This window comes from Aulonocara sp. 'chitande type north' Nkhata Bay, linkage group LG11 (assembly GCF_057382095.1).
Source record: "Aulonocara sp. 'chitande type north' Nkhata Bay isolate Kocher_YH1m ecotype deep benthic linkage group LG11, A_spYH_male_GT1.1, whole genome shotgun sequence".
NCBI classification, from domain to species: Eukaryota; Metazoa; Chordata; class Actinopteri; order Cichliformes; family Cichlidae; genus Aulonocara; species Aulonocara sp. 'chitande type north' Nkhata Bay.
This window is the reverse complement of record NC_141354.1, coordinates 17,464,808-17,492,407: the sequence shown is the minus strand read 5'-3', so window position 1 is coordinate 17,492,407 and position 27,600 is coordinate 17,464,808. Positions and strand designations below refer to the sequence as shown.

The following is a 27,600-nucleotide window of genomic DNA, read 5'->3' as shown; positions in this document are numbered from 1 at the left end:
CTGACAAGCAATACACAATCCATATGCTGATGTGTGTCTTAGTTCTTTCATATAACATACACTGTATGTGTCTGTACTTAAGAAAAAGCAAAAAAAACAAAACGCCGTTGCTGATTGAGGTTTGATTATTTGTGGGATGTTTTTATGCTGTCGCCCTGGGCAACGTCATGTAATATCACGTACCATGCATTTACATTCATGAAATGTAAATGCACAAATGAATTGCCAGTTTTATAGACATTTTCTGACTAAACATGCGTAGAACTGTATATTTGTGTCCTTTTGTGACTCATTAAGTTTCTTTGCATTACCATTTAACATTTTTTTTGCTTGATGTGCAGTTCATGTTCATAACATTACACTGTTTCATCATAGTACAAGCCTTCATGCATGATGTGTGTCACTGAGTGGGGCTTTACAGTAAATATATAGAAAATTATGCATTATGAGTTTAAGCCTTTTTTAAGGCCTTAGAAAAAGTCAAGAAGTCATTCTTTGCAGTAACTGTGCAGCAATGTGCATGAAATGCCTCAGGTCTTTACAAAGGACAAAGTTGTTTACATATCTAATGCACCATATATGAGTGGATGACCTTTAGTGGCAAGTATGGATTGAACTAAGAACTGTGTGGAGGCCTTATGGAAGGCACCAACTAGTTTATTAATCTAGTATAGTATGGAGGGTTTTTTTCTTGCTTTGAGTAAATGTCTATTGAGTATAACTGTGTGTGTGTCCAGGGTGTTGGATAAAGAAAGAAAGAACAAGTACCACAGACTTGTACTTGATGCGTAGACTTGGTCTTATTGAAGTCTGCCATCGGCCAATATGCCAGTTTATTTTGCTTAGATCTCCTTAACACACGGGACTGAAAACAAATCTAAGAACAAGGTCCTAAAGGATCATTTAAAAAGTTGGTTTGTTTTAAAAGACATTATGTTAATTGTTAGCCCGAACCCCAGCAGGCGTATCCCATATGTGCTTCTATCATAGTGCTTGTTCACCTTGACCCCGTTTTATATAACACTATAGTAGTGTTGTTACTGTGTATGTTTTGCGTTTGCACACTTGAAAAGTAACTGACTTCTGTCTTTTTTGTCTGTTTCAAATGTGAAAACTTTTTAATTCATGGCTTAAAGTTACTGTAAGTTTCACATTGAGATGGAGAACTGAGATATTTCAATCATTAAAATCTATAACATGTTGACGACTACGCTAAATCTAACACATACTGAAAAGCTGTTAGTAGTTGGATGAAATTTGCCAGTTCTGTAAAAGGTGATAAAATGATAGTTGGCAAGACAAAAACTTTTATTTTATAGTGCGTCCAATATACTTGTGTTCCCTTAAATATAGAAACACAGAAATATTGATTTAACTCTTACAGTAGCTGCTGAGACATGAAAACACACACACAATCCCGTTCAGCTATCTTAGTGAGGACCTTCATTGACATAATGCCCCTTACCCTGACCCTAACCATCAAAAATGAATGCCTAACCCTGATCCTGAACCTAACCATAACCTAATTGTAACCCTGACACTAAAACCACACTTTGAGCCTCAAAAAGGCCTTCAAACTTGTGAGAACCAGTGAGTGTGTCCTCATAAGTGACTGTTGGTTCTCACAAGTATAGTAGAATGCAAATTTTGGTCCTCACAAAGATAGCTAGACAGGAACACACACACACATTTCTTCATTTTCAGTAGTTGGTAACCAGCTTGCACAACCCTTCCCATCTTGTATTTCCCTGCTGGATGGTTCACTGGCTCATTTGCTGCTTTGGTGGTCCTTTGTGTGATTCAGCTGGTTTTCCAGTCAGTCTCTTACGCTGCAGTTGAACAGGCTTGTTTCCGGAGATCAAACTGAAGGCTTCAGAGCAGATCAGGACCTACCGACTACCTCAAGTCTAAGATTAGAGAGTTGGAGTGCCACAATAGGACTCACTAATTCTCTTATTGTTCTATTAATTATTTGTTGCAAAGTGCAAGGCAATTAAAGTGTTACCACCTTTATATGCATAAAAATAATTTCCAGCACTCTGCTTCATTTCATATGCACATGCACATTTCTATGCAGATCTTTGTGTAATGTCTGTGCATTTGCATTATGCAAGGATTGTTTTTTTTAACACTTCCTCATACATTTACATCCGTTTTGTGAATATGGGTTTGTGTTAATGAGTACAGTAGCTTCAAGCATCTGCTGAGTGTCAAATTAGTGAAGCCCACCACGCCAAGCATACAGGTGCTTGTGAGTGTGTGAGCCAATTTGTTTCGAAGTGCTTAATATACACGCTCTACATTCAAGCAATCATATCTTAGTCTATTCAGAGCCTGAATTTGTCTATACATGGACACACACACACACACACACAGGCCGTTTTTGAGCCCTGTCACTCAGCCATATGCCACAGAAGGGTCTGGCATCTGCTGGAATACAAATGCACAGTAACAAGAGACATGCTGAAGTAATCAGGGTTTTTTTTTTTGTGTATTCCGCTCACACAAAGCAGTCCTGTCATTTTAACAGCTCGTTCCCTGTATGAAAATAGATTTAAAGCAACACATGTATAATCCAGACATATTTGTTGGTGTAACCCCTTTTTGGACAACAGATCAGTGTCGGCAAAACCAGCCCTTTAAAAATGCACATTCATACCCAGAATGGAACACCCCCGAGTTAAGGCATATTTGAATTCATCTATAGCCACTAAGGTTATTCCTTTATTTGTACTTTCACTCAAAGATGGCTTGCCTGCACACAAGACTTGCACTTACATTACCTAATGTTATCTATCTCAATCATAAACTCACTATTTTATTTGCTATCACATATTGTTTCCTTGGTCATAAATACTGAAGGATATTGATTTTTTTTAAACATCAGTGCTTACACATGCCATTTTACCTCCTCTCAGTTCACACATCTCAGTGACCATGTAAAGGCTGAGCTCATAAAGTGTTTTTGCTTTAATCACAGACACTTTGCATCATGCTTAGCGTGCTTGTTTGAAGTGGTTTCGTATGAACAAGAGCACTCTTATGAGTGTATCCTGGGTATTAGCTATGTGTTTATCTTACTGGTTTTGGTTGAATGCTGAGGGATTGGACTTTTTGTCTGTCTTTTCATGACTTTTGGTTTGAATGGCACAGCTGTGTGCGAGCACACTAGCCTCTTAAATCTCACTCTGATTGCTACTTGCTGCCTTTGATTAATGCTCATTATGTCTGGGTGTATATGTGTGTGTGCGCCCATGTGTGCATGTGCTCACAGAGCCAGTTCAACCTGACCCCCCTGCCATAAATCAATCAACACCATTGAAGTGCTAATATTGCCCCCTTTGTGAGCCATTTTCTTATTCAAGTCTCATCTTGCTGAAGGCAATCTGACGTTTACTGATGAGGATTTTGACTTTATTTTTAATGATTTCTATGACAAGTTTAGACAAGCCACACAACATTAATTTGCAACCATTTTATTTATAATTGATTTCCCCCCCTTTAAACCCAACAATTTTTTTTGATCAAGCATGATAGCAAACTGAATATTTTGAAGTTGGGTTTTTTTTTTTGGACTACTAGGCAAATAACAAGAGACCATCCTGTAAAATGTAAACTTTCTTTCTTTCTTTGAATTGGAAGAATTAAATAAATAATTCCATGTTTGACAATAGATAAAGACTTTTTTTCAGATATTTTGACAGAATTAATGAATTCATAGTTACTAACATGTTGTTGTTGTTGTTGAACACATCTGCTAATTATGTATTCACTTTCTTCTAGTTGTGAACATCAGAGTATATATATTTTATAATTACTACATTATTCAATTTTACATCCATCAGAGAGGGGAAAAACAATTGTGTTATTTAGTTCTAAATGTTAATGAACAGTAAGACCATCTGATAGATGATATTAAAGCAAAGTCATTAAAGAACATAAATGTCCATTCAGAGCATTTTGAACCTTAATTATGTTACAATCTGTCGTGTGTGTGTGTGTGTGTGTGTGTGTGTGTGTGTGTGTGTGTTTGCTAATTTTGGCCCTCAGTGTTTCAAACGATAAATAATTTAATTTATTCTCACTTTCCATCGACACTCATCTGGCTCTTTAAAATGTCTTTTTATTCACTTGAAATACAAAGCATGCTATAGTTGGCAACTGCATAATTGGTCAGCAAGTATAAATGCTTCATTGACTGTTTGTGTCACTTCTTATTGGGACTCTGGCTGCCAAATAACAAAGTAAATGAATTCATAGATCAGCTTGCAAAAAGCAGAATACTCTAAAATGACGGGTTCCCCTCTCTGTGATTTAATCGAAATCCCTTTGTCACCATCTGAAGACTTTTCATTTGGAGTGTCTGTTCAGAGTCATTCGGTTTGGGAGACATCTTCCTGATGTTTTCAAGAAAAGTCACCCCTTCTTTCTGGGTCAGATATCCTTCTAGTTTCTGGCCCTCAATTCTTGCATAGTGTGGAAGGAATTTTTAGTCAGTTTGCAGGTATATCATCTCAGGTTGCTCTCGTTAATCTTTTTGAGTCAAAAACAGTGACATATTCCAACCTTCAAATCACGACTCTCACATAGTCCATGTGCTAACGGCTAGCAAGCACATACATATCCAGTTTGTCAACTTTTGACCCTGTGGCCACTAAGCAGCCTGTCTTTATTTATTTATTCATTTATTGATTTGCGCTTTCCACTCAGGCTACCTACATATACATCTATACACTTTGATGGTTTAGACTTACCAGCAAAAATAGGGCTGTGCTTGTATTGAGTGTCTGCAGTTTTTAATGTGCACCACATTTGCACAGGTGGACTAGAGTGCTTTGATTTTACTTTTCCTACTGCATTTTCAGTTTTTCTATGTTCTGATTCCTCATTTTAATTAGTGTATGAACTTCTTTTAATTGCCTGACATATCTACAGACTGAACCTATTATAAGCAGAAATGACTCCCACTTTTCTGTGATTTACTACTATTCACTAAGAAATAGATAAATGCTAACATTGTTACAAATTAGCAGCACACGTGTGTTCTTAAAGACGCTCTTAACAACAACAGATTCCCAAAGACTTCTATCACTCATCTGTTTTTTTTTGGGGGGGGGGGTTTATCAAAAAGTATAAAAGTACATTTGACAATAAGCCTGCGAAAACAAATGGATTGAATAAAGAAAATAAAAACCTTCAGTCTTGCGTCCTCCTCTCCACATTTCCTTGTTCAGGATATCTGTTGTATTTTTGTCCTTGGTACCTGAGTGACTCGTTGAAAGGAAAAAAAACAAAGTACTTCACAGTCCATCATTGGTGCACTTCAGAATATACCATCAGTGGGACAGATGAAGGGGACGCAAGCGTGCTGAATCAGGAAGACTCACACACACATGCATGCAAAATTTTTAGCTCATGAAGGAAATCAAAATGTCGAGATTCCAAGAGCAAGCAACCCTATACAGCACACATTTAAACCCCGTGTCTGCGTTCTATGTGCATAAGTGAGGGAAATTAAAGATGCGCACAATTATACACAAAACCTACTCCGTGCTGAGCAACAACTGCAGCTTCCTTGATATTGGTTGACGGGAACGCTTCTGTTTGTGAAGGAGGAGTATTGTTGGGAAAGATTTAAATTCAGCGAAACAGAAAAGAAAACTTGGTAATAAGATTAAGCACAGTTTTCTTTTTTAAAGAAATTGTATATTTATATAGTATTCAGAGTATTCCTTCCAACAAACTTGTTAAAATGCTACACTACAGCTGCAAATTTGTTGGCTTCATCTAGTGGCAAAAATTCCATTGTTTGTCTTTGATCTCCAGTGGGAAGTACAAAACGATCTTTTAAACAAATGAAAGATAAATCTGAAAATCCTCAAACTACTGCCTACCAAGCAAACATAAAGTAGAATTAATGTCACACCAACATGTTATTTAATGCATAAACATGAATAAAAATAGACCATCATATACTTTTCAAAAACAAGATTTACTGAAGGTATTATCGATCCCTGTTTTCAAGGTCAAGTCACTCGCCAACCATTACAGTGGTTTGGGAAAGGGCCTTGGGATTAGAACCTGGATAGATGGATACAATAAATGCCTTAAATGACCTACTTCTACACATTTATTCCCAGTGGATTGTCTTATCACTTCTCACCAAATTTAAAGTCTTTTATCAGTATTTTTGGATTTGTGCAGTTGGTAAAAAAATCACGTTTAAAAAAAAAAAAAGCAACAAGAAAAGAAAGGAATATGCATCAAGGTCATGATCCAGCTTTTAACCCAGTGAGGCATTAGGACTATCCTCACCTTATCCCACAGAGCCACCAGGATGGCCTTGTAGCTCATGATTTTCTTTCTCCCTTATCACATACTTTCCCTCATCGTAATATGATGACTGGAGGGCTAGCCTTGAACAGCAATCCGACATTTGCACTAGATAGGCCAGTGCATGTGCGATTATTTGTTGTGTCTCCTGGTGTGGCCTCCAGTGATAATCATAATGGTACCGCTATTGCCAAGGCATTAGCCTCGGCTGCTATTATAGATTAATGTTGATGTATAGATGTATGCCTTACATGTGAACTCTGTCTTACTCTCTCTATTTCTCCGTCTCCTCCCGTGTCTGTTACATATTCACATAAATACATGAATTACACACACCAAGGCCTCCAGGCCCACAGGGACATAACAGACAATCAGCCTGACAATCGCAGCTGAGCTCTGATTGATGCTACAGTTGCATACACACAGACACACACACAGTTTCAGACGCACAGATGCTGTAATGCCAAGAGGACTTTGCAGCCTACATCCCTACATAAACATACATGTACACAGACACACATACTCTGTCTAATAAGCCTGACAATAAGGGGCTGAATAAATGAAGGATGGAACATTTACAATCGCTGTGGTCAGGAGCGAGTTGAGGTTAGTTGTTACTTTTCTGGGACAGGAAAGAAATACATGGCCAGTCTTCTGTCTGAAACCTTTTAGATCAAATCGGTGTAGGTCAAAGGGTGCTGGTGACAGTTTGTGAGGAGTGGATGTCTGCAGTATCTCATGTAAAAAAATGAATAAATAAATGCATGCAGGTGCATGGAGCAAAGCAGTTAATATTTCTGTTATTTAAACTTAATTAAACTAAGAGAAAATAAAATATTGAAGGACGTGATAAACTCGAGACCACATCCACCTACAGCTCTTGTGCTGTGTGATTTCTTTCTGTGTATTTCGTTCACATCATTTTCTAAGACACGACACGTTAATCTTTCCTCTAGCATGACCAAGTATATGTGTTTTCAGCAGTTTGTGAGTTCTGTGTCTGTGATGCCATGGATTTTAGCAACTGATGTTTCAGAGGCTTTCCTCCTGTGTCTTCTGCCACGTCTCTGTTTTGATGTGATTCATTCCAGCATCTGAGACACTAAACAGCCTACGGGCTACTGTCACAGGCCTGCGTGTTTATGTGTAGTGAGAGATACATCTATCTGTCTCTCGTCTGACAAACTAGATCTGTCATGCTGGTGGCGGACTTGGCTGTCTTTTCTTTTCAAATGGCTGAAACTGATGAGGCAATCAGTTGCTCATGTTTGTAAGTTTTTTGTGAAACTTTGCCAGAAAACTATATGTCGTCTGTACGTTCTAGATTATAGAGTGCAAGTAGGACCGGGGTACACATTCATGAGGTTAAAAGGAATACAGCAGCTTTATGGGACATGTTCCATAAGAGCAATAATTCGAATAAATTAACTGTAACGGTAAAAGACTGCACTGTGTAATCATTCTTATTTGGCTTTTTTTCCCTTTGTTTTTAGAAACTGTTTAGCAAACGATATGTATTTAGAAAGTCTCATCGAGGTCAACGTCTCTTTTTCAAAAAACAATTGTAATAAACAAGAAATGTTATTCCAACTTATTCCAACAAAATAATTAAAGCTTGTAAAGCTTTGAGCAAATGCCTTCTAGATGCTAAAACATCCAGTCTTTTCACTTAACCCACAGTTATGACTGTAGGAACTTTCTGCTATAAAGAATTTTATGTCAGTGGTAGATACCGTCCTTAGTTCAAGGGTAACGTCAGCATTAGTGAAAATAAAAGGTGTAAATATGCAGCGCTATGCAAAAGTCTTGGGTCGCTTCTCCTATTTTCAAGAACTAATAAAAACACATTGTAATAAAAAAGACCCAAGAGATGCATCAGGCCCTTCAAGTGATCCAGTTGACCCACCATTTGCTGAAGCTTCAACAGAAGTGCTCTCAATAGGAGGACAGCTGTCGAGAAGCCATTCTTAAAGAGGGGAAGCGGCCAGAAAAGGCTGAGGTGTGACTCTGGAACAGGTCTTAAAGAGTGACGAAGCCAACATTGACATCTTTGGTTCAAATTAAGATCAAGGAGAGGTACCACAGTGCCTACAGGCAATATTAAGTATTAAGCAGAATCAGTATTTTGGGGCCGGCTAGGAATGTGACTTAAACCTTTTGTAAGGGTAAAGAATGTTTAATAAACTGGTGCGATCAGCAGTAACACGAGCATTAATTGTTTTCACAAGAAGTAAAATGAAAGGTTTTGGAATCAAATAGTTTAATCATGTAACCCGACGATGTGTTAGTTGCAGAAGTTATTGTTAAGAGCAGATTTCAAGTCTGCTGCTCAGAATGAAGGACATTATTATTTGCAATGGAGCCCAGCACTTTGTGATTGTTGTGTTTTTGCGTTGATAGAAAAGCTTTATTATAGGACTTTGGTTGTTGATGTTTGGTGTATGGAGTTTTCTTGTATGCTCACTTTTGGGCATTTAAATCAAATGCAGGCAGACATTCCATTTTACGTAAACACAGAATAAAATAGCTCATTAAATAGGGTTTAAAAGGTAGGTGCTTTGTACAAGGTTTCCCTTTGAGGTTGTTTTTTTTTTTTTTTGTCAATTTAGAAGTACTGTGAGAATGTTTTGGAACATGTTACCAAAACTGACACTGAATACCAAACCTGTTCATTGTTATTGTGATGATTTTGCGCTAACCTTCGCATGCTTTCAATTCTTTAGTAAAGACTCTGTGAAACTTCTTGAAAGTCCTTGTTTGACACAAGACATATTATGACCTCAGCATTCAAGAAAACTATAAAGAACTTTGCTTTGTTATATGGGAGAACAGCAAGGATGCCGTCCTTCAGGCTTGGAAAGTCTGTGTTCTTGGTGCAAGCGTAACCAGCATTTTGTAGCATTCAAAGTTCAAACACTAACACTTTTTAAATTTGCACACATATTAACAATTGTGTAGTAACCCCTCTTCTTTTAACAACAGTGCATAAAAGTCTCTGAACTGTGCAGACCAGTTGCTGAACTTTTGGGAGAGAAATGTTGTCACATTCTCATCTGATATAGGATTCAAGCTGCTCAACAGTCTTGGCTGGATTTTGTGGCGCAAAAACGATGTTCACACAGTCACACACAGTTATGCATATGTGTTCAGACCCATACACGTGGCAGAATTCAATCATTCAGTTAGGGAATGCTAGCAGTTGCAGACTTGTGTATGTTATCGATCATATAACATCAGTTTCTGGATTTTTACCTAGTAAAAAATCTCCCCTAGGTGGTCCATGTGTTGAACCAGTAGAGGGTATATTCTCCAGGCATGCCAGTACTTCACCTGGACTCTTCTACTACGAAGCCATGATGTTGTAATGGCAGGAGTATGCGATTTAGGATGAGGCCTTCCCTGAAAAAGATATTCTCTGAAGGGAGCATGTGTTATTCTAAAACCATTGGAGAACTCTGCGCTGACAGCAGGCCGGATGGTCCTTTTGCCTCTTTAGTCTCAAGGATGCAACATTCATGTTTTCTAAAAGAGAATTTAACATCTCAATTTGTCTGTCCACAGAACACTTTTCCAATTTGCCTTTGCAGTGCTTTTGAAATGTATCCTGCATTTGTGGATGGGACATTGAACTGTGATCAGACAACGATTTCCGGAAGCGTTCCTGACCCCCATGCACTTCCATGACAGAGCCATGCCTGTTTTTCAAGCAGTGTCGCCTGAAGATTACAGGCATCCTGCGCTGACGTTTAGCCTTGTCAGCATACGGAGATTTCTAATCTAATCTCTGATTTAGATCTCCTCATGTTTCTGACCCGTTGCCAATTAACCAAATTAGTTATAAAATGTTCCTCAACCTGTTTCTTTTTAGTACCACTTATTTTTCCAGCCTTTATCGTTCCCATCGCAGCTTTCCTGAGACGTGTTGCTGGCATCAAATTTAAAATTAGCAAATACTTTTTAATGAAATACTAAATTGTCTGTTTAAATACTTGATTTTTATGTTCTACTGTGAACTAGATATGGGTTTACCAGATCTGTAAATCATTGAATTCTATTTTTTTAATAACATTTTTGGAATTGGGGTTGTACTAGTTCTACTAATTTTGCACATTTCCTTTATTGTGGGTTTTAGTCTTCTTGCTAAAAAATTATTTTTTTTATTCCCTTCTGTTTAACAGTTGTTTCCTTTGAATCACCAGCTCAATGTTATTAAAGTCTCTTTTTTTAATTGTATTCACATGCATGAGAGAGCTTTGGTCTGATGAGTTCTGTGAGTGCTGGAGAGGACCTGGAGGGGGCTTGTAGATTTGATGCAGACATGAAGCATTCTGCTTGGGTAAAAACTGCCAACACTTCCCTTAGCTCTGAGAGAGGACAGTGGACATTACAAGGCCAAGAACACTTTACGGGTCTGATTCAGAGCCTTAAGGCAAACAAACAAAGTTAATCAACAAGAATATTAAGCTGTCTAAAGAGCCTTTCTCTGTAAATTCAATTCAATTTTATTTATATAGCGCCAAATCACAACAAAAGTCGCCTCAAGGCGCTTCATAGATACAGAGAAAAACGCAACAATCATATGACCCCCTATGAGCAAGCACTTTGGCGACAGTGGGAAGGAAAAACTCCCTTTTAACAGGAAGAAACCTCTGGCAGAACCAGGCTCAGGGAGGGGCGGCCATCTGCTGCGACCGGTTGGGGTGAGAGAAGGAAGACAGGATAAAAGACATGCTGTGGAAGAGAGACAGAGGTTAATAACAGATATGATTCAATGCAGAGAGGTCTATTAATACATAGTGAGTGAGAAAGGTGACTGGAAAGGAAAAACTCAATGCATCATGGGAATCCCCCGGCAGCCTACGTCTATTGCAGCATAACTAAGGGAGGATTCAGGGTCACCTGGTCCAGCCCTAACTATATGCTTTAGCAAAAAGGAAAGTTTTAAGCCTAATCTTGAAAGTAGAGATAGTGTCTGTCTCCTGAATCCAAACTGGAAGCTGGTTCCACAGAAGAGGGGCCTGAAAACTGAAGGCTCTGCCTCCCATTCTACTTTTAAATACTCTAGGAACAACAAGTAAGCCTGCAGTGCGAGAGCGAAGTGCTCTAATAGGGTGATATGGCACTACAAGGTCATTAAGATAAGATGGGGCCTGATTATTTAAGACCTTGTATGTGAGGAGCAGGATTTTGAATTCAATTCTGGATTTAACAGGAAGCCAATGGAGGGAAGCCAAAACAGGAGAAATATGCTCTCTCTTTCTAGTCCCTGTCAGTACTCTTGCTGCAGCATTTTGGATTAGCTGAAGACTTTTCAGTGAGTTTTTTGGATATCCTGATAATAATGAATTACAGTCGTCCAGCCTGGAAGTAATAAATGCGTGAACTAGTTTTTCAGCGTCACTCTGAGACAGGATATTTCTAACTTTAAAGATGTTGCGAAAATGGAAGAAAGCAGTCTTACATATTTGTTTAATATGTGCGTTGAAGGACATGTCCTGGTCAAAAATGACTCCAAGGTTCCTCACAGTGTTACTGGAGGCCAAGGTAATGCCATCCAGAGTAAGAATCTGGTTAGATACCATATGTCTAAGATTTTCAGGGCCGAGTACAATAACCTCAGTTTTATCTGAATTAAGAAGCAGAAAATTAGCGGCCATCCAGGTCTTTATGTCTTTAAGACATTCCTGCAGTTTAACTAATTGGTGTGTGTTATCTGGCTTCATGGACAGATAGAGCTGAGTGTCATCTGCATAGCAGTGAAAATGTATGCTATGTCTTCTAATGATGCTGCCTAAGGGAAGCATGTATAATGTAAACAGAATTGGTCCTAGCACTGAACCCTGTGGAACTCCATAATTAACCTCAGTGCGTGAAGAGGACTCTCCATTTACATGCACAAATTGGAGTCTATGAGATAGATATGATACAAACCACTGCAGTGCAGTACCTGTAATACCTACAGCATGTTCTAATCGCTCTAATGGGATATTATGGTCGACAGCATCAAATGCTGCACTAAGGTCTAGCAGGACAAGCACAGAGATGAGTCCACTGTCAGAGGCCAGGTTTAACTACAGCCAGCTTGAAGGCCTGTGGTACATAGCCGATTATTAGAGATAGGTTGATCATATCTAAGATTGAAGCATTAATTAATGGCAGGACTTCTTTGAGCAGTTTTGTAGGAATGGGGTCTAAAAGACACGTTGATGGTTTGGAGGAAGTAATTATTGAAATTAACTCAGAAAGATCAGTTGGAGAAAAAGAGTGTAAATGAACATCAGTGGTACTAAGAGTAGCTGTAGATAATATTAGATCTGTGGGATGATTATTGGTAATTTTTTCTCTAATGATAAGAATTTTATTTGTGAAGAAGTTCATGAAGTCATTACTAGTTAACATTAAAGGGATGGTTGGCTCAAAAGAGCTCTGACTGTTTGTTAGCCTGGCTACAGTGCTGAAGAGAAACCTGGGGTTGTTCTTATTTTCTTCAATCAGTGATGAATAGTAAGATGTTCTGGCTTTGCAGAGGGCTTTCTTATAAAGCAGCAAACTATTTCTCCAGGCTAAATGATGATCCTCTAAATTTGTGACACGCCATTTCCTCTCCAGATTACGAGTCATCTGCTTTAGGCTACGTGTTTGAGAATTATACCACGGAGTCAGGTACTTCTGATTAGAGACCTTAGTTTTCACAGGAGCTACAGTATCCAGAGTCGTACGTAGTGAGGAGGTGAAATTATTAACAAGATAATCGACCTCTGTTGGGGTAACGTTCAGATAGCTGCTCTGCTCTGTGTTGGTACAGGGCATTGAAGATGATAACAGTGGAGCTTGGGTTAGACTCTGTTTATAAAGTGCTTTGCTGGACAAGTTGTTGTTGTGACTACTTTTGTCCTGTGTGTATTGTGAGAGTTTGTTATGATCCAAGAGATATCTAGGCCTTCATACACATCCACACTCCCCTTTCTGTATTTGTGATGATCCTCATTGACGTATTTTTTCCGCAAAGCTCTTTACCCTAACCTTTACCATTACAACTAGTGTGGCTAACTCCAAACCTGAACTGTTACAGATTTTCCATTATACTTCTGTCTCCTATTAATCCGTCATTATTCTTCCATAGACAACCTTCAAATGCAATTTTTATTTATTTATATAGTACCTGCATATAATAACAGTCGCTTTCAAGGAGCTTTGCATTGTAAAGTAAAGACTCTACAATGGGCATGTCATTGAAGAGTTACTATTCTGCTGTATTCCAGCTCTTCAACTTGTTCCAAGCTGTTTTTCAGTCTTGACTATTATATGGCTCGGTCAATGGTTCACTGATACTCAAGGTTCCAAGTAGAAAATAAGCACAAACACTGATTTTTCCTTCAGCTTTGACTCTATTGTATATGTTTTATTAAATCAGCAAATGATTTACTGAAATATCCAGGGAAATAGGGAGGTTTTAAATTTCCAGACAGCATTTTAGTCCCCCGCCCCAAATTGTGTAATTAAATACTCTCATCAGGTCTGTATAAACATCCGTATAAGTTAAAACCTCACAACAGCAGGGATATTTCTAATCTATAGTCACCAAAATATTGAAATCCTTGAAAAATACTTAAAAGAAAAAAAGCCAATAAGCACTTTAAATGTCACCGTGAACTTGTTTTGTAAGAGACAATGTTACAGGATAATTTTTGTGTATCATATGCATAATCTCAAAAGCATGAGAAGTTTCCCTTTGTATGATTTAATCTGCATTATGGCGTTATTGTGTATTTTGTGTTAAAAGAATGAATTCCACCGTAATGGATTTTCACATTTACAGTTGCAAACTATGTTCCCACCAATGTACATGTAGGCACTGAAGTTTCAGGCAGGTGGATGGAGACTACTTTGGATTAACAAGCACCAGGTTTTAATTTATTTATTTTTTCTGTTTCCGTCAAACAGAAATATCTTCACACACAACCACCTTTAAAAGAGTTATTCATGCATTCATGGTCCGCTTTTCTTACTAGCAGGAGTGTTTGTGTGTAGATCTGGGCAGATCTGAAGGACTTTCAAACTTCCTTTAAAAGCTATAAAAGAACTTTTCACTTAATTTTACCACTGAAATTTCCAACATTTTTTCTCAAAGTGTAGTTCCTCCCTGAAAGCTTAAAGACATTGATTGCTTCGTTTCCTTTTCTGTGTATGCTTTAATTTGTGTGTAATCAGAGTTTGACATATTTAAGATTAACCAGAACTGTTGCATTGTTTTCTAAGCTAACTTCTCTATTTCCCCCCCCCCCCCCCCCCCCCCCCCCCCCCCTTAAAATATTCAGTAGTCATTACTTAATTATACATAATCACTGCTTATTTGGAGTCATGCATTATCAAACTGTAAATTCAGCTGTCAGATTATGGTTGATCTCACTTTCCTTTACTTGCTGGAGGTAGGTAAAACAGTGATAGTTTCCACAGGCTAGCAAACCACACATTTCTTCTTATATACTTTATATTGTTGCAGTTCTGAAGGGCTCAGAGAAACAAGCACAATGCAATTTGAATCTGCTGTAAAAACAGTCAAGTGCATTGCCCGAACAGAGTGTTAGGAAGGTTTATTGACTTGGTGAAGAAACTGCTGGTGCTGGTGTGTATGTGTGTGAAGTTATTGACCTGGACCAGCTTGTAGAGGCTTTGACTGGGACAAAGATCTGATATCTGCTCCCAGGCTATTCTGTTTTAGCTTAGTTTGACTAAATTTCTTCAATGTTGATCCTTTTTTCATTTGTTTTCCAACCTTTCTTGCGTCTATTCCTTGTGTCTTCATCATTTGTAAGCTATTACTCTGTCTAAAGTAATTATGCCTTGTGTAGAACAGTTTATTTGTATAACTTGATTTGATTTTACATTTGTCCCTGCAATCATTAAACCAAAACCACCCATAATCCCCTCTGTTTCATGGCCAACACTTAAAAATTTGAGTCTCTTTTATATTGTTTTTTACTTTGAGGCTAAAACAAAATACCCAGACCAACAGGGGCGATTTTTCCCTTCATCTTTCAAGAATCAAAGAGAACCTCCTAAAGATCAGAGCTTCTTTCTTTAGCCCTGTTAAATCACACCCCACAGCGATTGTTCAGCAGCCAACAAAACAAACTATCTTTCTACAAGTAGCTACAAAAAAGCCGTGTGTGTGCCACTTTGTGCGTATGTCATAGTTGAGCAACGTTTATGTATTGTGTATGTTTATGTATGTGTTTGTGTGATAAACTGTGTGTATATAAGAATCATATGGATGGATAATGAGTGCAGAGGATAGTTGAGGTAAAAATGAGTGCGTCTGTGCAAGACTGTTGTGATAAAATGTACAATGGTTGCTAGAACGGCATTTAGCGTTGTGTTTGTAAGTCTACAAGCCACTGCTCAACAGTGGTGTTCAGGATTCTTCTCCACACAAACTGAGCTTTTCAACATTTCAGAACAAACCAAAGGCGGATGTTCAGGTTTACGACTCAAAAGAAGAAACTACAATACTGTTTCTGACAAAGTTTTTTTTTTTTTTTTGGTCACTTTCTTTATTGCATACCTGCAGCACCACACAACATCACAGTCCGTCAGCAACCTTCTCCAAATTGAAAGAGGTGCATGCATTTACACACATGGTGTAACAGTAGTTACAGTACACTCGTAATGTCGTAAATAACTGAAAAAATAATTGCAGACATTTGAACACGACGACAGGGATCAGTGATTTATATACTTGAGCTGCTTTTTTTATTAGTTGACTGCTTTAAGTATTAAAATGTAGTCCCCATGCGAAGAAAACTCTAACCCAATGCATTAAATATCAGCTGCTGTGCTGTGAAATCTTGCACGTATTAAATAATTCTGTAATAGTGGTTTGTTGCATCATTGTGGGAATGTCTGAATGAAGCTGTGACGGGCATGAATGTAATACTAACCTATGTCTGAATGACGTTACGTATCCCACTACAACATGCACCGACTGCTTCTCGCCCGGATTAGTCTTCCTGCTCAAAATGAAAACGACAGCAGCAAAATCATTTGGATGATGTTTAGTGGCACAGATAAAAATGGTGATTAAAATTCAAAGCCACAGTCATCTCCTTGTTCTTGTTATGATGTGGATTAATTATCAATTAAACACATGATCCCGCAAATCTTTACTGGATCTTCGGTGTATCCTGGGATGTTGCTCTCTGGATGGTGAAATAAAAAACCATCATGCTGTGTAAAGACATTCAGTCCTTCTTTGTGAAGCTGTGACGTTCTTCAACAGATGGAGTAAATACAAATCTAAATACACATACATACGCAGATATGAGAGGAAAAAACAAGCCAAAACAAATGCATGCATAAACTGTTATTACTGGAGAACTACTTTGGAACTACTCCTTACAATATTTACATTATTTATTTTTTATTTAATTCAAAATGGTAAATATAAAGGTCAATCAAGTACAGTAAAAGTTGGTCAGCAGTTTTGGTACTGTGAGAAAGTGTTGAGTCCTGCTGGAAAAGATATCAGCATCTCTATGAAGCTTGTCAGCGAAAGAATGCATGAAATGCTCTGAAACCTCCAGTAGGTTGCAACATTGACTTTTTGACTTGATCATACATAGTGGGTAAACCTTCACCACCATTAGAAGATGACCACATGGGACCCTAAATCAGTACAGAATGAATAAACTTCACACTAGCTTGAATTATCCTGCCGTAGGACCTTAAGACTGTTTATAGGACCTTGATTTCCTTGACTTAAAATGTTACTTTCATCTAAAAAGGACCACTGAGCAGCAGTTCAGTACTTAGACACTTTTGACGTTGTCTCTGGTTCAGGGGTGGCTTGACATTGGTAATGTGACAGTTTAGCCACATTCCTACCCATCTGTGGCTTCATTCCCCGTGTTCTTGAATCGACTCTTCTTGACAGTCCTCTTAAGGCTACGGTCATCCCTGTTGCTTGTGTGTGCACTTTTTCCTGCCACACTTTCCTCTACCACTTAGTTTTCCATGCAGCACTGTGAACAGTCAGCCTTTTTTGAAATGACCTTCTGTGGCTCGCCTTCCTTCTAGACGGTGTTGATGATGGTCATCTGGGCCACTGTCAAGTTTGCAGTCTTCCCCAAGATTGTGTTTGCATGTACAGAGCTAAATTAAGCTACACAGTATTTTACTGTTTGAGCAGTAATGTGTTGAAAAGCTGAATTAAAGATACCAGGGTTCAATCAAAATTAAAATTAAAGAGAAGTTTGACATATGCACTTAGACTCCATGAAAATTACATTTTTATCAATTAAATTACAAAAAATAACTTTTTCAACAATACTTTCTTTTTTAGATGCACTCAGGCAACATTAGTGTGTGTGCATACATTTCCACATACATTTTATATTTATAATTTTGTAATGTACTTGAAGGGGAAAGGAGAATTTGACTATGACTAAATAAAAGGTATTTTTTATCTTCCTGGAAAAATATTTTGTTTTCAGTTTAAGTGCACTAAGAAAGGCAACAATTGAGTGCTTGCTGTCCAGTAATAATGGTCTTATGTTTTTTTTTTTTACCCACTTCTCCCCCTGAAAATAAAACCCTTCAAATAAAAACAATTTATTTGATTGCTTTTTGAGTCTGTCTCATCCTCTGCAGGTGTTCTCTGTGAGAGTCAGTCAATGATGAGAGGAAGTGGCTGAAAACAAAGAGACAGCCCAGAGACAGTAGAGAGGGATGTAAGAAAAAGGGTAAACATGGGGGAAAAAAAAAAGGAAGAAGAGAGCGCAGAATATGGACGTCTGCAAAAATGGAAATACCTTGGGCGATATGTCAGAGCCATGACTTCTAAGGCTCTGACATTTTGCTAAGGAAATGATCAGTCAGCATACTCTGAGTAAAGGTCTCATCACTGACAGAGTTAAAATGCAAATGCTACCCACAGGACACCTGAATTTGAAACATTTTCAAATGCAGTTAGGTCCAAAAATGTTTAAACGGTGACACTTTTCTCACAGTTGAAGTTGCACAGTGTTGCTTTAAGCCCTGAATGCTGTCAGCCTGTTTTCATGGGCTCAAATGAAATGGACAGTTTACTCAAAACTGTTAAATTAAAAAGTATGGCTACTTTTTTCATTATTGTTTTTTCATTAATTAGAAGATCAAAGCCTGGCTTCGGTTTAAACTCTCATGTTGGCTTTTAAAAAGTACTTCTGTGAACCCCAAGTCGAAGCAGATATCAGTGCAAGTTGTCTTAGCCTGCAAAAAGAAAACAAATCCATCTGAGAGACGGTGTGAACATTAGGACATCCAGTTTGGTACATTGTGCTGTGTTTGGCAACATAAACCGGCCTGGAAATCCTCAAGACGCATGTGTGGTGATCAGTCATGATATAGAAAAACCTCTTCACAACAAGGTCATGAAAAATCTCCAGGAGGCAGGAAATTATGTATGAGAAAACTATGAAAACAAACAATCTAATACTAAGTAAAAGACAAAGAAAATAATTAAAAGTTCAAATATGGAGAAAAAGGAGCAACTGAAACAGGCTGCATGCCAGGTGATGCATGTGCGCATTAATCAAGTCTACCATAAAGAGAAGAGTGAAAATACAAGGATTTAACACAAGTGGAGCTACTGATCCATTGGTCACTTTTAGTCACGGCTGTCCAAGAAGATGACCCTAAAGGTGATACTGGCCAAAGTTACGTCAGAGATGAAGGGAAGTATTAATGCATAATTTATACCTGTTAAATTATGTTTAAAATGAATTAGCCGTTTAGGAAATGTACGGGCGTATATATAGTCATGAAGCACAGAAACTGTGATGAATTGATTCTTGTTCAAATGTGGAAACGCTTCCCCCTTTTTGGTAAGAAAACTAATAATAATAATAATAATAAACTTTATTTATAAAGCACACTTAAAAACCAAGGGTATGCCAAGGTGCTTAACAAGTAAAATAGAAAACTAGTCCTAAATAGATTTTATTCTTTCCTGTAGAACTTTCAAAAAAGTTATTCTACTCTTCTATGAATCCTTCAGAGAGTCAACAACATTCCTCCACAAAAATGTGCTTTCTCTCATTTCATCCAACACTAAATTGCCAGATGGGGAGACCTTGTAGTATTTGATTTTCTGATGTCCTGAATAGACTGTTTTCTGTATGCATCTGAATTGCATCGTGTGTAGACTTTTTTTTCTTCTTTTTTTTTTTTAAATGCAGTTTTCTGAACTGAATAGTGCTCGCCATCTCTTTGCAAAGCACTAAAACTGAAGTGGCTCTGAAACCTTGAGATTTTAATTAAAAGGTGAACAGCGGGCACTAACATAAAACTTGAAAAAAACGTGAAAGAGCAAAGCTTTTATTGAATATTGGATCTCCGTGAATAGAAGCTTGACTGAGGAAGCTTGCTTTAATTAAAACTGAAGAAGAAACGCGGCCTATGTAACAAAAACTGCAACCCCATAGCCAACGCATCTATGCACGGCAGACATTCATAAACGTCTGCTGTGCATGTGTACGCTGCAGCAGTAAATGTGTTCTTTTTCAGCAAAACTAGCACAGTTTTATTGGATGAGCTTAAATCAAATGGCTTTACAGCTTGTTTATTGTGAGTGGTTAATTGATGTCCACCTTTATTATAGTACAATTTTTCCTTTTTGTCTGAGTAAATCCATTGGATAACTTCTTTCTCTCTCCTTTTCACTCTTCCTCCCTCTGTCTGTGCAGGTAGGGGAGAGACAGCATGTGTTGGTGACAGAGGAGTCATTTGATTCCCAATACTATGTGGCTCACAACAAGTACTACGAACAGGTAAGGTTATTGTCCAGATACATTAACCAACGACTCAAGCACAGAATCCATAAATCGTGTTTGTTTCTCACCGTTTATATATCAAATATATTTCTTAAATGCAATCTCAAGGAGCCAGTGAGGATAACTGTGAGCTGTGCCTTTGCTGAATTTAATTGTTCTCTACCAAATAAAAAGTGTGAATTTTAGTGTGGTAATATTTAAAAAAATATTTTGATAGTGAAAATTTAATCTAAGTGCACAGACTTATGAATAGCTTGTCTGCTAAAGAACAAGCTCTAGCACTGTATGCATCAATAATGCTTAAGATGCTCTCCACATACACTTTCCTCCATAGAAAACTCTAGCGGAAAGGCAAATTAATCAATAATTTAACGAATATGTTTTTTCAGTGTGAAACTTTTCCAACTCTTCTTCATGTCTCAGGACTAGTCACATTAGGTGTCAAATATTTGAGCTTGTATTGAGTAAACTAGGTTAGTTGTAATGTCAAACACACTCACAAATACACACATACACCCTGCGGTGGTCATGGCAGCATTTGGAGGCTGATAGCAGCAGTACTATTTTTTTTTTAACTGTACTAACATTAAGGTCAGCCCTAAAGACATGAACATTCCATCCTGCAACCTCACACACACATATACCTTTGCATGGCTTCAAAGACCCTCTCAACCTGTGAAAAATCCACTTTAAAACATCTTCAAATAAATCAATTTCCTCCTGCTTTAACCATCATCAGAAACATGTTTGAAGTTATGCTTTTTATTAGCAGGGAGGGCAAAGGATGGTAATAATTTTTCCTCCCTTCCACTTCCCTCTCCTCCCCTCTTCTCCTCCTCCTTTGCACTTTCTTCTGTAGGCTATAAACTTCAGTTACAAGTGTTACTCGGTTCATGTGTGCGTTGCATGAGTGCGCACTCCTTAATGCGTGCCTGGATTTGTGTATGTCTTGGCATGTGTGTCAGCTGACCGTACTTAAGCACAATCTCTGACCCTCTTGTGTTGAAATATCCATACTCCTGCTGAACATGCAAACACTTTAAACATTTGCCTAAAATAGTTTGGGACGCTCTAGTGCTGTTAAAACAGACTCCACAGGCAATAGTCCCATAAGTCCCGTAAGTGGTGAGGTGCACACTCCATGAATCACACTTGTCTTTTCAGCACATCAAACAGATGCTTGGTATGAATTAGACTGGGAATGCTGGGAAAGGGAACACCTGGAAATCAGTCATCTTCTTCAAATCATTCCTGAAGAATTTTTGCATTTTTATAGCTGTAAGAGCCCACGTGTAAGACTACAGTTTAATTAGCTGCCAGTAACTTGTAGTGGGATGTCGTGCTTCCCATCATTTACAAAGTGATCCCTAATTTTGCTGCAAAATAGCCATTTAATAAGTTTGTAACTACAACATTCTTTGATAAAATCAAGCTTTTTTGTCACTTAGGCCAGCGGTCCCCAACCCCCGGGCCTCGGACCGGTACCGGTCCGTGAGTCGTTTGGTACCGGGCCGCGAGAGTTGAGGCTCAGGTATGAAATGTGTGGTTTTCAGGGTTTTTATCGGTTTTCAGCGTTATTTTGTTATCGTTTTTATCGTTAACTCTGTTTTCCTGGGTCTTTTCACGTGTGTTATGAATAAATCTTCTTTTTTTCGGTACCGGTACTAGTTTTATTTTGTTGTATTTATCCGCGACACCTTAAAGGCTGGTCCGTGAAAATAATGTCGGGCATAAACCGGTCCGTGGCGCAAAAAAGGTTGGGGACCGCTGACTTAGGCTACAGCCACACTAGCCCGGATAGATTTGAAAATGGTGTTTTTGTCCGCATCCACACTAGCGTTTTCAGTCGTTTTCACAGAGTTGTGCGTCCACATTGAAACGGCCGAAAACGCTTACGTTCCAGTCCTGCGCATGCGTGAAACGAAAGAAGATTCGACGTGCCACATTTCTGTCTGCCGCTTATTTGCTTTCCCGAAAAATGATGAGGAAAAGCACAGAGTTTTTTAAATGGATTAACAATGAGGTGGAGTTGTTGCTGCGAGTAACACAAAACTACAAAGTTGCAAAAGCGAGTGAGAATTAAAGAATTTGAAGAAAAGCTATCTGGAGCATGCACAGACTGATATTAATATTTAATAGGGCTGTTAAAACTGAGAGCAAGCAAAACAACTGCTGTATAATGCCCTCCGCTATCTTAGTTTAATTGGTCACATGACTGCATCACATGACTAACATGCGTCATTGTTTTAGAAACTCTCCGTTTTCGCTGTCCACACTGCGACGCGAAAGCACCGTTTTCAAATGTACGCGTTTTCGAGAGCGTTTTCAAAAAGCTGCGTTTTCCATCAAAAGCTGTGATTTTCCACCATTTCCGTGTCGGTGTGGACGGGAGGCCAAAATGGAGAGAAAACGACAGACGTAGCCTTAGGTGATGTTTATGAAACGAGTGCTCATAAAGCACCGGCTCTTCCTCTTACACGCTCACTTTTATGAGTCTCACTGCAAACACATTGGTTCTGTTTTAACCCAGGTGTTCATAGCAATAGTAGGTAAGTCACAGGAAAAGGGCATGAAAGGGGTCATGGGCAACAGACTGAAAGTTACAACCAGCTTCATTTGGAATCCGTCTAAAACAGAGAGGTTAATAGACACATGGCAGAGAAAACAAAAGGTGGTGACCTGAAACATAACAGATACATTCAGGAGACATTAACTTGTCCAAAAGGAGCGTTATATGGGACCATTAAGGCAGCTCACTGATCTCCAGTTCATACACATTATACATTACAGATGTTGTGAGTTCAGCCTCACTTTAATTCTTACCATATTGATCCATACAGATCTAATTATTCTAAAAAGATTGTGTAGCAATAAAAGTGTAAATGGATGGAATAATGGATGACGAGAAAGGGAAGTTAAGGTAGTTGAACTGTAAAAGAAATAGTGAGTTTGAGAGGAAAGGAAAGGAAAGGAGGAGGATGTGCGGGCTGAAGGAAATGAGGAATAAGGAAGAGAGAGGTGTGAGAGTGAACAAATGGCCTAGTTTCACTTTGACACCATCAGATGGATATCTATCCTGACGGCTGTAATAGGTACCCAACCCACCTGTGTGTGTGTGTGTGTGTGTGTGTGTGTGTGTGTGTGTGTGTGTGTGTTAGTGTCTGAGTGAGGCAGCAGGAGAGGGGGTTTCCAATGAAATCAGACAAGCTCTTTCATCATTTAATCACTATGTAATGGGCAACGAATGACCCTCACCTACACACACACACAAAGACAGCTATCTCTTCCACAGCCCTGCGGTTTCACCTCTCCACTCACAGTCTGGCTGCTGGTAACTTACACGCACACACACAGCCTCTCTCTGTGGTCAGAGTGTTGAGCAGCAGGTGTGTTGATTGGGCAGACGTCGTGCTGGCTTTGTGTCTGTTTGGCCAGCACTCAGTCTCCTATCATATTTTACCAGCTGGATGAAGGCTGACAGATTAACACTGAGGCAGGCGTGCCTCTGCCATCAGACCAGTAACAATCTCTCCTCCAGTTCATACGCTATTCTCTGCTCAGTCAGTGCCTAAGCCCTGCAGAGTAGTGTAATGGTTAGACGGACCACCAGATGATCCGAGTCGGCACGTCAGCGCTTTGCTGAAGCCAATGTGTACAAGACATTGAATTCCCAGCATGTCTGAGGCTGATGACCCAAACTCTGATCTGTCCTTGGAAAGGATTAAACAAAAACGTTACAGGACTTATAGCAGGGACAAGGATCAGTGACATGCCATCTTATTATCATCATTATTCATTTTGTACATCATCTTTATCTTTGATGATGTATAATATGCTAACAAGTTCTCAAACAACTTTTTCAAAGGTTATTGTGTAGTGTCAGATGTAAACCATCTAGGTGGATGGATTTACATCTGCTATTATTCTCCTATGGTGTTCACAAAGCTTGATAAAAAATGATGCCTTCTTCACAAAGAAAGTCACACTTTTGCAGCGATTAGAATTTAAGAAGTTTTTATAACTGCCTGACATCCTTCAAAAATGCACGCACACCAAATCATTTAATTAGTGTTTACTACATAAAACGACTGAATCTGAAAAGAAGAGCCGAAGAAAGGGAGTAAATCGGCACGATAATCATACACCATACATCATTATCAGCTTGTTGACTTTGTAGCTAGTTTGAAATTGTCTTTGAAGGAAAAAGTATTTTCATACAGTCTTTATTTACAGGAATAAGTCATTAAGAACAAATTCCCTTCCACATGAATCCGTAATTATAACTCTTTGTTTTCCCTTTCCTTCCTGCTGTGATCAGCTAAGATGTGCAGTTGCCATGGTGAAATAATAAGACAAACCAGCAAATCCTTCCCTCTGGTTTAGCGCCCAGCTGTTCCTGTACTTGTCGACCTTGAGGTCTTCCATAAATGGAACTGAAAGCACTCAGTTGGGGGGGGTTTGTTTGTTTTTTTCCGCTGTCGTCGTCGTTGGTTTTTATTGTGACGCCGTGGACTGGCTAAATCAATATGGAGGTTGACAGATGTAAAGAACCAGGGAACATTATCTGGTGGAGTGGACGGTTATATAGGTCTGCTTTTTTATGTCAGCCACAGTAAAGTCTTTTAGTTATCTTCCATGTACTCCACAGAAGGCGACTAAGCGGCAAACAACACAATTTGAATCCATTAAATTCTACCTTGAAATTTTAGCAATATGGAGTTGTTAGAATTTTTGCCTTAAAGTGTTTTTTATTTGTGTATTTTTTTGCAGTGAAGTCAGTTATGATGTCCTCCGATTTGCAGGTGCTGGTACCTAAAAGGGTGGAGTTTAAAGGAAAGATGATTGTGGTGGACGTCTATGAGGCAGGAAAACACTTCATGAAAGGCAAACCAGTAGAGGAAAGTAAGCCGTTCACTCCTTCCATTGCCATGCCGCTTCAGAAAGGAGAGGTGTCTGGTCTGCTGCAGGTAAGCACATACATGCATGCTTACAGTTACAGTAATTAAATTAATGCCTAGATGTGTCATTGTCTTGTCAGTCACTCATTATGGTGCTATGACATTTTTAAATGGATGCACAAACAGATATCGTCTTTCAAATATTCATATACAGTATACCAAAAACACACTTGTTCAAAAAATGAAGAACACCAGGTGATCACAGTATAACACAATATAAGGTAAACTTCAGGGATATCAATGTGTCAAGTTACAAAGTATAAATCACTGTGAGTCCATTATCCCTGCTCTGGTCCACTGGAGAGGCAAAAACAACACAACTCCCAAAAAGGGAAGTTTTGTGCATGTTGGCTACAGATCAGTGCTCTCTCCTTCTCCCTCCTGACTAATTTCTCTCTACTTTCGCTTTAGGCTAGTGTGTCAATGTGACCATACCTACAGCCCATTCAGGCTGCACAAGCAGACCTGCTCCTCCAGGATTGCACTTCTGCACATGCCTTCACAAGACGTTTTGTGTCTCAGCACAGTCTCAGGAGTGTGAAGGAGAGCTGGACATGACCATAGAAGGGCACTGAGCCAGCAACAAGGCATGGTATCTGCTGCTTTATGTGATGAGAAACAGGAGGAGACATAAAATGCATGCAGCAGGCTACTTGTGCATGTTTCTACTCAGCCTATCAGAATCGGCCTCCGTGAGGGCGGCATGAGGGTTCTTGGTCCTTTATTATGATCTGTGCACAGGAGTGCTCACTGCACGGTGCGAATATGTACACGGCACCGTATGCTAACACAGTAGGTTACATGTGTGCATGTTACTGAAGAATTTTGTAGGGTTCTGGTAGAGCTCCTCCTGCTCCTCCTTGTACAAAAGAGCAGATTTGGGTCTTGGTGCTTGGTTGATGCACTTTTACAGACCTGTCCAGCTGTTCTTGTGTACAGTATTTACTCCCTATTCTTGAGACGGTGCTGGGAGACACAAAAAGCTTCTGGCGCCAATGAAAATGTCCTACTGCAAGAAGTGGAACACTTGTGCAATGTGAATGGGTTGCAGGTACTTTCCCATAATACCAAGAATGGCAAGAAAAAGTAACAATGGTCTATGGCTCCAAAGACATTCTCCTTTTTTATTTTATTTTTTGGAGGTTTTGTTGTTGAGCCTCCTGTGCAACTGCTGTCACTTTAATTTGCACCAAAGCAGGTGAAAGTGACTTATACTTCCAAAGTGGACACATATATATCCCTGAAGTTTAACTGACTCCACGATATACTTTCACGACCCAGTGTTCCCTTTTATTAAGACCACCTCACATGATGTGGTACTACTGGTTCCTGTTCTAATAGCCACTTGGTGGATAGTGCTCTGAACAAATCAGCTACAGCATCTTGGGAACAAGGTTTGTAGGTTGCTCTTTGTAAGCTACACTGTAAGCAAACTGATAGTTGTCCAAGGTGGAACAAATAGTGAACCTGAGACGGTGAGTTGTGTTGGAAGCAAATGTAATGTGCAGCAGGTACACCTAACAGATAATTACAGTCGCAAAAAAATGTTTAAAATCAGGATTAGGATGCGTTCATTGCTCATAAAGTGTGGTGTGGACTTCATCTTACACTCAGTTCTTTATGTATTTTGCAAATCAGATGAAGGCTATATATTGTATCAGCAGTAAGTACAGAAATCTTGGTCTGCAAACTCTTTCTTGGGACTATGGATGTATTTGATCAAATACTGGGGTCTTGTCTTTTTCAATTAGTGAGAGGATCTATATCTCACTCTGTGCACTTTCTTTATCAAAACTATTAAAATTTTGTTTACAACACGCTATTCAAATTGTGTGCACTCAGCAACTGAGTCAGGTGTGTATTTATGTTTGTCCATAATTTGAATCCATGCTCAGTCCTGTAGTTTAGGAAGAAGCCCCAGTGTATCATCCGTGAGATAAGTAATTTCAGATAAGCTGCAGGCCGGCTAAACTGTCCTTTTCAACACACACACACACGCACATGTACACACACACGCACATGTACACACAAAACCATGTTAATGTATCTGTTTCACTGCATGTTATTTTTCACTCTGACTAGCTATAGCTTATAGCTCAGGACATGGAGCCACAGAGCAGAATATGATACACTTTCTAATTTCACACTCCATCAGCCTTTACTGCCAGACGTAGAGGGAGGGGAAGAAAGGAACAGACAGAGACATGGTGGGAGGGGGCATGGATGAAGAGGAAAGTAAGCAGAAAGAGAAATGGAGAGCAGAAACTGAGATAAAAAAGAAAGGGAAAAGAAGGATTTCACAGGAAGCCAAGTGGCACGTCACTCAGCAGTAAAAAGTTCAGAAGAGGAGACTAGGCCTTGTAAAACTACTAGCTTTATGAATCCCACAGGTCATCCAGCACACAAGCATTCGCCCCTCACCCAGCTTCATTCTCAAACGCTTGCAGTCTTCCAAAAGAAAATCTTACACAATAATCCAGGCCTTATTTTGTTGGACA

General features: G+C 39.0%; 1 protein-coding gene across 2 annotated transcripts in view; it reads left to right on the top strand.

Moving 5' to 3' along the window:
• Positions 1 to 27,600, top strand: part of cdkal1 (CDK5 regulatory subunit associated protein 1-like 1) — a 259,083-nt gene that overhangs the window by 219,052 nt on the left and 12,431 nt on the right. For both annotated transcript variants that reach the window (XM_086310824.1, XM_086310823.1), the window contains 2 exons: positions 20,058 to 20,141; positions 24,947 to 25,111. In XM_086310824.1, coding sequence (XP_086166950.1) covers positions 20,058 to 20,141; positions 24,947 to 25,111 — 249 coding nt within the window. The remainder of the gene's footprint in view (positions 1 to 20,057; positions 20,142 to 24,946; positions 25,112 to 27,600) is intronic.